Source organism: Channa argus, chromosome 13, assembly GCF_033026475.1.
Source record: "Channa argus isolate prfri chromosome 13, Channa argus male v1.0, whole genome shotgun sequence".
Taxonomy (NCBI): domain Eukaryota; kingdom Metazoa; phylum Chordata; class Actinopteri; order Anabantiformes; family Channidae; genus Channa; species Channa argus.
In genome coordinates this window covers 17,721,638-17,733,067 of record NC_090209.1, presented here as the reverse complement: position 1 = coordinate 17,733,067, position 11,430 = coordinate 17,721,638, and the positions used below count along the sequence as shown (strand labels likewise).

Sequence of the window (11,430 nt, the reverse complement as noted above, 5' to 3'; positions counted from 1 at the left end):
CTATAGGTTAACTTTTGATGAATTCAGATTTTTGTTGGCCAGCAGTAAAAGCTTTTTTTTCATGTACAGAGATGTCATGTTGAGAAACCTGGAAGACTTTCTTCTGTATTGTTATACATTATATGAACCAACAAGACTGGCTGTGTTTTTTAAGTATTAAGAATTTACATTTTCAATGTAAACCAAGCAAAGGGAAAGTAAAGTAGGTGCTTTCGGTATGTATCAGCAAATGTTAGAAAGTGTTTAGGTTTAGTGGCTGTAAATTGAGCTTGTGTTCAACTTCCAGCATAACTCTCTCTTCCACAGGGTCTGGGACAAAGCCTGTTGATGAAAAAAAAAGCTCTTTAGTGACAAAAAGCCACAGAGCTGAAAACACTTCACAGCCCTGCTTGGCTTTGGGCAACAAGCAAGAGTGTGTTTGTGAAGTGAAAACTTAACTGGAGAAAGTGTATCAGCGGTATAAAGTGCACAATAATTTACAGTACTGTGCAACAAAAAAAGATTCATTCAATCTAAATAAAGGTTGTTGCCATAACATGCCCAAAATCACCTGCTTAAAAAACTTATCAAACCTTTAATACGTTGTACATTCTTCACAAAAAAGACAACTAAGAAAAGTAGGTAAGTAAGTATTCGTTAGAAAAAGACATTAAGAAGAAAATGAAGAAAATGTGCTTATTGGTTTGTGTAACCTGAGCACACGTTGATTTCCGGCACAGGTGCAGTTAGTTTCCCTCGCTCTGGAAAAAAGCCTGATAATGATAGAGCTCTGAAAGAAGCTTAGCCACATAAAAAGCCACATAACTGAAAACACTTAATGGTCCCTCTTAGCTTTGTGCAACAAAGGAGGGTCAGTCTGCAAAGTGAAGGCTTTATTAGAGAAAAGGCAGCAGCTGCTGAATGTATTGACTAACATAATGTATATAATTCCATCTATATGGAAATTCTCTTTATTTGTCTCGGCACCACTTAAAACAAATAAAACAAATTATTATTCTGTCTAGTATGTAGGTACAAGCACAATTTCCCAAGATAATTGCAGAATAAAAAAATATTGTTTCAGTAGAAAAACCTAGTGAATATATATTTTTTTTGCAAATGTTGGACCACATTATGCACTATGCTTCATAAGGTGCATTTAGGTAACACATAATGTTAAGTCCCCTTTTTCAGAATTTATTAGAGTTATTGTCAGTAAGTAAGTGAGTAAGTGCTGTAGATATAAGATACATTTAGTTTTTTTTACTGTAGTCATTATTTTTTAATAAATCAGGAATATGGAATTATTTTATGATATCACTCTACAGCTTCCTCTTTGGATGTTTAAGTTGAACATGATGTGAGAATTCATCTCATAACTTTTTATTTATCGTTTACATAATATTACATATTATTCATGTCATCTGTGGGTATGGGAATGACCAGTGAAGTTTAAAAAAGCCTGGTAGTGCTTGGAAACCTTGTTTTCATGGCAACATAATATAAAAAAACCCTTTCAATCATTAAATGTCCTTAATGGAGTGGCTAAACTGCCTTTGTGTCTATGAAGTCATCAGTGGTCAGTGAATCCAGGCATTGGGAAGGGCCTGGCAAAGAGCTCCACCCGCTGGCGGAGCTCTGTGATGCGCGACGCGATGTTTGGGTCCTGCAGCAGAAAGGACTTGAAGCTTGAGAGATTTCCTGTTAGGAGTAGCAAAAGAGCAACAACTTTAAAGGGAGATTTACACAATTTCAAGTCTGTCTTGAAACAGCAGTCAGGTAAACACATTTACACTAAAACAGGTTTTGTTTACAGTATTTGTTACAGTTCTTAAAGACCCTTTCCTAATCTAATTTTGATGTAAGTGATAGAGGGAAAAATACACATTTTACTACAAAGACTCTAAATTTTGATGCATCTATACCAATGTCATTTATACCACTGTAGATTTTGTCCTCCATTATATACAGTCCCTTAAAAACCTGTTAGGAAGCAACTTTTTAATGGCCAGGACAAGGGAGAAAAACAATATCAGCAGGCAAAATTTCTAAAGTACTTTTAGTACTTTACTGTACTAGTAAATGTTGGAATTATGGTAGTTAGTTATAGAAATCTACTTTTTTAAACTATTATATAGAGCTGCAAAAGAGTCTCAAACTTGTTAGAGACTGCATAAACAAAAGGACTGAAAATTATGGTTATTTTTTTAAACAACAAACAGAGAGAAACAAAGACTTTCTCCAGGACTTTTTACTTTGTCTTCAGGACCTCATCATGCTATGTTATAAAATACGATTACAGAACTATTCCTAAAATACATCAGGGTTAGAGTACACTAATAATTTGTGCAATTCATGTTGCTATTAATAGCTAGAGGTGTGAGGAATAATCCACTCCTGTTCAAGAAAAAACAAAACATTATCATGAAATTTTTGTCACATGACCAAGAGTTCCACTTGTTTATAAATTACTGAAAACCCGTCTCAACAAAGTATATGTCATCACTATGTGTCTACTACACTGTTTTTACTGGATCAAAGTTGCACATAAAGGAGAAACTACTCCTCTTACCAGTCTTCTTTTTCACATCAAGCGCGATCTGAATCCCTTCATCAATAAAGTCCACAACCTTCTCAAAGTCTGCCTCCTTAAACTGTCGGGAGGTTAAAGCCGGGGTTCCTGTAAAAAGGTGGTAAAATTAAAAACAGATCAAATTAAAATTAAGATTTTTTTTTCAAAAGAGTTGAGAATATTAATAAATCACTGTTTATAATCTTGATAAAGAGGTTAAGACTGGTGCAGTAGAAAGAGGCATGCTGACAGAAAGACTGATACAGACAGACAAAAGCAAACATAGGCACATCAGACATGAATGACGAAAGGCTCCATATCATACAGGTAAGACTGACTGGTTGACAGATTCTGCCCAAACAACCTTCACTCCAGCAGCTGCTCAGCAAGAACAACCCATTTACATGTTATATTAATTTGAGTACCGAGTCTAAGTCCTCCTGGAGTGAGGGCACTCTTGTCTCCAGGGCAGGTGTTCTTGTTGGCTGTGATAGACACGAGCTCCAGGACCCTTTCAGCCCGAGCCCCGTCCATCCCATGAGGTCGAAGGTCAACTAAGACCAGGTGATTGTCCGTTCCACCTGAAAAGAGGAATGACTACGATAAATATTCAGTTCGGTCTAACAATGAGACAAATTCCTTTCCCCTACCTCTAAAGACCTTAATGCAGACAGGAATAAAAATAAAAGTTTCATCACTTCCTATTAAAATTTTTCATTTGACTGTGAAGGTTGAGGTAACTTTTCCAAAGTCATAAAACAATAGAGTGCAATGAGTGGAGTGAATTAAAAAGCAAAACAAAAAAACCTGTTGGCAAGTATTTGACTGGTTGAAATGCATTATTCATGTAGATGCAACTAAATCCGCAGTACAGTGGTGTAGTGGTTAGTGCTGCCACCTCATAGCTAGAAAGTCCACTGTTTGATTCCCCCCCTGCCTGCAGCCTTTCTGTATGGGGTTTGCATGTTCTTCCTCAGCTGGTTTCCTCCCACAGTCCAAAGAAATGCATATTAGCTTGTTGGTGACTCTAAATTGCCTGTAGGTGTGAGTATGAATTTTTGTTTGTCTGTGCATGTCTCTAAGTGTCGGCCCTGAGATAGGTTGGTGGCCTGTCCACAGTGTACCCCACCCCTCACCCAGTGACAGGTGGGACAGGTCTGGCCCCTGTGACCCTGAACAGGACACGCAGTTACAGATGATGAAGGGAGGGATGTATGCAACTAAATCTAGTAAGTGAAAAAACATAAACAAACTTCCTATACTATATGTATTTTTTGTACAAATTCAAACTCACTGTGAAGTGCATCTTTATTTTACAAATAACACTTCATGTGCTTCACTACCTGACACCAGGTTGTAGCCTTTCTTCAGCAGAGCATTGGCCATGGTCTTGGCGTTCAACAGCACTTGAGCAATGTACTCTTTGAACATGGGAGTGGAAGCCTGCAGAGATAAAAAAGATGCTTTGTAAGAATAGCAACTAGGACTGATATGATCCATAAATCACCTACTAATCCAGCCTTTTCTTAAAATGTTCTGTTGAGCAATCTTTTAAAACCTTTTGCAGGACAGTGTTACATATTAATAAATATAATTTGAACCTGTTTTAAGGCAACAGCCACCCCAGCAATGGCATGGTTATGAGGCCCTCCCTGTAGTGAAGGGAACACAGCAAAGTTCACTTTGTCCTGGAGATCATAAATCACCTCCCGACCTTTCTTATCCACAGACCGCACACCTTTCCGGTAGAAAATCAGGCCAGCCCTGTAGAACAGAGGAAAAAAACTTAACAAATGCTTTATAATTTTTAACAAACAGAGAGTATCATTTTGCATAGCTATTCCACCTGTGGAATGTTATTATTCATTCTCCCATTCTTTAAAACAGTCTAGTTCATCAACAGAGTAATGCAATCCTTTAAACAGTGTGTCCAAGTATTGGAAAGGCACAAAATGTGCAGTTCTGGCAACACACTGACATGGGTTTAAGAGAAAAACTAAATTTTTTCCACATAGAACACACACACATCTACTATACAAATGAAAAGAAAATTTACCAATAACATTCATATTCTCACCTTGCCCCACGCAGGGACTTATGGGTAGTGGAAGTGACCAGGTCGGCGTGCTCAAAAGGAGAGGGAACAGCTCCAGCTGCCACCAGGCCACTGATATGAGCCATGTCTGCCAGCAGGTACGCATTTAGCTCCACACACAGCTGAATCACGCAGTCATAGAGAGTGGCAATAGATATCGTTAGACTTTTTTCATTGTATAATGCTGATTTATGTTTGTATTTGTGTTTCTTTTATTTAATATTCTCATTATTTGCTTCTCTTAGTTTAGGGACCCAATAAACAGTTTTTTAAATTATGTTTGGTTTACCACAAAACACTACACACTATCACTTCATTAGAACAGAACTTAGAGGACTTAAGAAGGACCTTCTTCATGAGAGAGTAGTTGATGAGGCGAGCATAGGCGCTGGTTCCTGCTATGATGAGTCTGGGTCTGAAGAGTCGGGCTGTTTTCTCCAGCTGATCATAATCTATCAAACCTGTTTCTGGCTGAGATTACACAGGATAAAAGCGAAATCACTCAAATGTTTTTAAAGTCTATCTTTTAGTCAAAGCTTCTTTTTTGTTTCTTCTTCTAAAAAACATATTTTCTAATCTACAAAAAGTGAAACTAATTACTCACGTCTAGCTTGTAAGGCATCGATTCGAAGTAGATGGAGGTGGCTGAGATTCTCTTGGAGTCTGTCATGTAGCCGTGGGTAAGACTGAAATGTTGCAAAATAAAAAAACAGTAGATGGGTGAGCGTACAGTATATCTAAGAAGAGCTCATGCAAAGTCTTCTGCAGCATTGTGAATTTATTCTGAGCTCTCGGGTTCCTAGTTTCTAGTCCATCTGACCTGTATGTTACCAAATGTTTATCCAATGTAGTCCAAATATTTTCTTTTTCACCTTGATCTACAGCTCATCTTCAGTAACTAACCCTCCATCTGACCATCTGATGCAATTTTGTTGTACACTAATGACAAATAAAGCACTTTACTTTACCTTAAGCTTATCTACTCATCACATACTACTGTACCATTACATAGGTTTTACATAGTTTCTGTTATCATTCTAAAGTCAGTTTGAAGCAGTAGACTTGCACATTTGGGTGTCAGATTGCAAAAAATATATATTTTCATGTTTCCATAGTTGTGTAAAGTGCTTAAAATAGGTGAAATGAAGTGACAGCTCCTGACTGTGGAACTAATATTGTGTCATTTAGTTCCTTATGACATTAAGTCCCATGACAATATTCAGTTTTGTGCAAGTAAATGTCAAAATCAAACAGAAAAAATGTCATGGCTTGTTCAACAAAACTGTAGCAATTATATATGTCAAAACATTTCTGACATTAAAAACATTTATTAAAATAATAATTTATAGTTAGGAATTCCCTGCGACATCACTGTATCACACTATTACTCTGCAATAAATACTTTTTTAATATTTACACATTCGTCTAATATCTAGCTAAGAGTAGAAAAAAGGTGAATTAATCTTTGTCTCCACAAAAGTATATTGATTGAATAAAAAACTATGGAAATTGTCCATTTTAAACTAACCTAAAAACTAAAACCAACCTAAAACTATGCAAGACAAACCAATTTTATTTCCCACTTAGGGCAATTAGTTTGGAGCAGCTTGACACACTCTCTCTCTCTCTCACACACATACACACACACACACACACACACACACACAATTTAAAGGAACACCAATTAAAAAACTCAAAATGTGATTTATCTATTTACAGTTAAGGGAACTGTATGAGGAACAAATGACTCAGAGTAACAATTGCTTCTGCAAACTGGAAATCCATATCAACACCCTGAAGAGAGTAGTGTAAATTCCTTTCCAAGTTTTCTATTTTAAAATCTCTGGTCTGAACCCACAGTAAAATGTTCACTCACTGTCCTCCATCGGGCAAATCCAGGCCCATTATGCGATCATGAGGCTGCAGAACAGATGTGTAGGCTGCAAAGTTAGCAGGGGAACCAGAGTAAGGCTGGACATTGACGCCCCACAGATCTGAGTCTAGACTGAAGGTTCTGAGTGCTCGCTTCTGACACAACAGCTCGATCTGGTCTACAACCTCTGCGCCTCCATAATATCTGACACAGACAACATGCATCAGTTAAGTTTGATGAATAACATTTTAAAAGATAGATTAAATTATTTTGTCCTTTAAAATAACACATGGGACCTAACAGCTGATTAGTGCCTTTCACAAAGTGCATCTTAACATCATAGACTGTGACAATCTTACCATAAATCACGTGCACTATAAATATTGTCTGTGCAGCTACCTTTGTCCTGGGTATCCCTCAGAGTACTTGTTGTTCAGACAGGAGCCCTGGGCCTCAAGCGCTGCACGGCTGCAGAAGTTCTGAAGGGGCAAAGAAGCGTCATCACCAAGATTCACACACACATATATATATAGAGATAGATAGATAGATAGATAGATAGATAGATAGATAGATAGATAGATAGATAGATAGATAGATAGATAGATAGATAGATAGATAGATAGATAGATAGATAGATAGATAGATAGATAGATAGATACATGGATACATAGATAGATAGATAGATAGATAGATAGATAGATAGATAGATAGATAGATAGATAGATAGATAGATAGATAGATAGATAGATAGATAGATAGATAGATAGATAGATAGATACATGGATACATAGATAGATAGATAGATAGATAGATAGATAGATAGATAGATAGATACACACACACACACACACACAGAGAACACTATCACCTTCCAAATGCAACATTTATTTACCCAATTTACAGGCGCAGAAAATGACAACCACAATCTAGACTCTTGACTAAAAAAGGCATTTACCTATGACCATTTCCCTCCAATTATCTCCTCAGTAAGACAGGATCCAGAGTTAGACAAGCATAATCAAATTTATTGAAATATATTTAATTTGTTGCATGTCTGTTCATTACAGAATGATCTAAAGCTGCACAAATTTGTTAAATTTCCTTATCTATAAAAGTATTAAAGTATTGCAATCTTAGAATGAATAAATAAGGAATCTGACTAAGACTCAATCCCTGTGGAGTTCAGCGCACTGTCAAATCTCCCAAAGACATTTGAGAGTCAGAGCTGCAGAAAAGAAAATGAATGTAAATGAATTTTTCTAGCCTTTTTTTTCTCCTACTCTCACTTCTGCACATTTTTTCGCTCTGTCTTACTATACCCTGCTCACCTCTCTCTTTGCCTTGTCTTTATACTAAAACTGTCACTGTTTAGGGATCCCTCGATCACCCCAGTGGGATTTGAAACCAGTCTCCCATTTGACATAAAATATTCTCTGTGACATTTCACAACAGACACATCACCCCTCCTCCTCTGTCTAACATTAAGATGTGGAGATCAATGGTAGAAATCAGTGATGGAACCTAATGGGATCATTTGACTGTGTTCCTGAAGAAAAAACACAACAGCTCTCCACTGGGACTCAGCCTGCAGCGGTGACTGACTGACAGTACTTGTACAAGAGGATGAAAATCTTTCAGATGTCATTGCAACTAGTGATGAGGATTCATAATTGCTGGTGACTAAAAACTGAAAGCCTCCTTTTTTAACCACAGCTTCCACTTAGAGGAAATCAGAGACTTGGAATGAAGGAAATGCAAAGTCAATCTTTGTGAGCTTGGTGAAGAAAACAATTAAATTCCAGACACAATAACACTGGTTATTCCTCCTCTACAGTTTAGATAATTTTTATTACTTTCCTTCATGCGACAGGAAGTTAACACCTCTGTCCACAGAAAAGGACAAAAGATAATTAGCACCATCTTTTTGTCTTTTTGAACATCATTAGAGTCAAACTCCCAGCAGGTAATGATCAAATGCAAACTCACTGTTGAGCTTTTAAGTTTTGCATAGTGTGGTTGTTGTACAAATTAAAGGGAGGCTGTTAAGCCGTGACGATCTTCGATGAAATTGTTTCCACTATGGTTGACAGTTAACTCATCTGAATAGCACAAGATAATTCTATAAATACATCAGCAAAAAACATTAAAAGACATGTTGCAGCAAAAAGAAAGCAATTACAAAAATATATTCATATTCCCAAGCTTCTAATAAAATTATAAAAATACACTTTTTTATATACTGTATACATTCCGCACCAAAAGTCAATAGACATATTATAGCTATATACCCTTTTTTCAAATTTATTTACAACAATCCTTCATAACACACAGTTTCCAGTTTCAGTCTATTGGCAAATATTTAAAAACATCACTTTTTGACCTTTCTTGTCGGCTTGATGGTTATGAGGCATCACATTTCACATACAATTTGCATGTAATTTACACGGATGATAATACATAAAATATAGTATAATTGTGTGCATTATGTAAGATGTAAATATGGACTGTTTTTAGTCCTAAGAGATGAGCTTGTAGGAGAGGTCCTTGAAACCATCAATGACATGGTGTTAAAAGTTAAACATCCATGTCTACTTCAATCAAACAGCTTATTTATTCACTGCTTAATTATACTAATTACTCTGATTAAAAAGCTTAATCAGAGACAGCAAATTAGCTTTCTGCTTGATGCTCCACTGCATCAGTAGTCCCTGACAATTAGATGAGCAAATAAAGATAAAACATTTGGAACAAATTTATCATTTAAAAGTTAATAATTTGTTCTTTCCCTATGGTTTTAATTTGTATTTGTCTAACAGTATAATAATATGATTAATAAAACTATAATAAACATAACATAATAATAATAATAATAATAATAATAAACATGGACATAAGATTGCTTTCCAGACATCAACAGTGATCCATTCACAATTCACAAACAAATGTTTTTTCCAGATTTCTTCAGTTTGAAAAAGATGATACAGGTTGTTGAACTGCACTTTTGAAATTAATCTGAAGTCCTGCTCTTCTTATGTCTAGAGTGTGTGTGTGTGTGTGTGTGTGTGTGTGTGTGTGTGTGTGTGTGTGTGTGTGTGTGTGTGTGTGTGTGTGTGTGTGTGTGTGTGTGTATGTTCAGGCCTGCAGGAACATTTACAATAAATATAATTTCCTCATTATTTAAATGAAGGAAATATCTCATCCTTGGGATCATTCAAAATCTCATTATTTTATTGTTCAGTTTGAATTAGCTTCACTGGCAACACATAATTGTTAATTTAATTACATTTTTCACGTAATGTTAGAAATGTAACAGTACACATTAAAGGAAACTTCTATGTGAATATGGATGAAATCAGTGAAACACAAAACATCTCCACTCTTTTTTAATGTTCTCACCTCTGATGCAATGAGCTCCAGACCCCGACACTGTCTGTCCTTCTCCTGCTGCAGGAGGCTCCACATCTCCGGGTCATCCTGGGCAAGGCTCTCCTGTCCTGTCCATGCTGTTGCACTGCTGAGGCTTCGCCTACATGACTCTGCAGTGATCTGAGCCTCTTGGCCCAAACACCGTGAAACCCTGGTGAAGAAAGGCTGCAGCGACGGTGAGTTGAATGAAAACACAATACAATCAATACAGTCAACATTTACTGAAAAAATGTAATTGTCAAAAAATGTGTGTAAAACTGTTCTCAGTGACTCCATACTGTTTGGGAAAACCCTGGATAGACTGTGCCAGTCTATGCAGTTAATAAAAACCTAATGAAGAAACAAAAACCAAATCACAGGATCTGGTGCAAAAATCCATCGTGCTTTTCACATTGCAGAGTTTAAAAGTTTCTGAAGGGTTATTTTTTGTTGTTGTTGTTGTCCAAGATTGCTGCTTTGGTGTCTTTTGAAAACCTCAAGAAGAGTGAGGCTGTGCAAAAACACTTTCATCACTCAAAATTATAATACTTTGCACCGGGGGTTTGCAAACAAGGGAGTTAGAATAATACATCTTTTGATGTTCTAAACAATCCATTAAATGAAAGGCAGTGAAAAACCAAATGCGTTATTCACCGGAGCGGTTATGGAAAACCTTGGACATGAAAAGTCTAATGTGGGCTGGCCAGACATGCACTGACTTAGTTATCAGGGTCTTGTTTGTTGAAGGCAGCTTGTAGCTGCATGATAGTTACATAACTATGTGTTACATTGGCCTAATAGACAGATTACTGTACAAGCATAAATATATGTTGAAGCAAGTTTCCTTTCATCTTTTGTGTTCATTATGTTTTCTAAGCCTTGACTATATTAAATATCACACAAAGCACAGACTGCACTGTTAAATTTCCTTTAACAACAAAACATATTCTGAGGCAAACAGCAGCACTCTTTCACCAACCTGAGACAGTTATCAGACAGGGATGGCGACACTTACGTAACGGGACTGACAATACAAGAGTGCATTACAACAAAATATGTACACAGCATGCATCTTTAAACCAGATATTTCTATCAGGGCTCAGGTGACCTGGGGTGACAAGCTGACCTAGTTTGCAAGAATAAGTGATTTATTAGTACCTGCTCTGAGGAGCAATAAAAAATACCCTTTAATGCAGTTACAAGGGCATGGGTGTATATAGTTTTAAAAGCTATAAAGTAAATACATTATTAAAAGTGTACTCACCCGTAGTGTTTGTCGTAAAGACAGGGTAAGCATGTCTGTGACAGCTGAATCTGGGAAAACAAAAAAACTTTCAAGGTGCAAAGGGTGAAGGCAAAATCGGAACTGGAATGGAGCCAAGGACATGCGCACTTTGTGTCCGTGACTCAAAATCTTCTGTTTCACTCTTTGAGGAACCTAATCAGTCATTGCTGCCACACAAGCATTTAAAGTCAGTTCATGTTTGTAAAACAACAAATGATTCT

General features: G+C 36.7%; 1 protein-coding gene across 1 annotated transcript; it reads right to left on the bottom strand.

The window, feature by feature from the left end:
• Positions 1 to 857: 857 nt before the first annotated feature.
• LOC137139939 (serine hydroxymethyltransferase, mitochondrial-like) lies at positions 858 to 11,411 on the bottom strand. The gene is made up of 12 exons (XM_067527865.1): positions 11,189 to 11,411; positions 9,916 to 10,110; positions 6,919 to 6,998; positions 6,523 to 6,723; positions 5,251 to 5,332; positions 4,995 to 5,117; positions 4,629 to 4,768; positions 4,153 to 4,315; positions 3,895 to 3,994; positions 2,977 to 3,132; positions 2,552 to 2,659; positions 858 to 1,680 (listed from the first exon to the last, which is right to left on the bottom strand). The coding sequence occupies exons 1-12, from the start codon at positions 11,309 to 11,311 to the stop codon at positions 1,553 to 1,555; spliced, it is 1,599 nt and encodes a 532-aa protein (XP_067383966.1). The 5' UTR covers positions 11,312 to 11,411; the 3' UTR covers positions 858 to 1,552.
• Positions 11,412 to 11,430: the final 19 nt, after the last annotated feature.

Bases quoted from the DNA above. Each gene is read 5' to 3' on its own strand.
- LOC137139939 (XM_067527865.1), bottom strand. From the start codon at position 11,311: ATGTCCTTGGCTCCATTCCAGTTCCGATTTTGCCTTCACCCTTTGCAC. The intron at 5,333-6,522 runs GTGAGTGAACAT...GCAACATTTCAG, and splicing joins GATTTGCCCGATGGAGGACA to TCTTACCCACGGCTACATGA. The intron at 2,660-2,976 runs GTACTCAAATTA...ACCTTTTTACAG, and splicing joins TCCAGGAGGACTTAGACTCG to GAACCCCGGCTTTAACCTCC.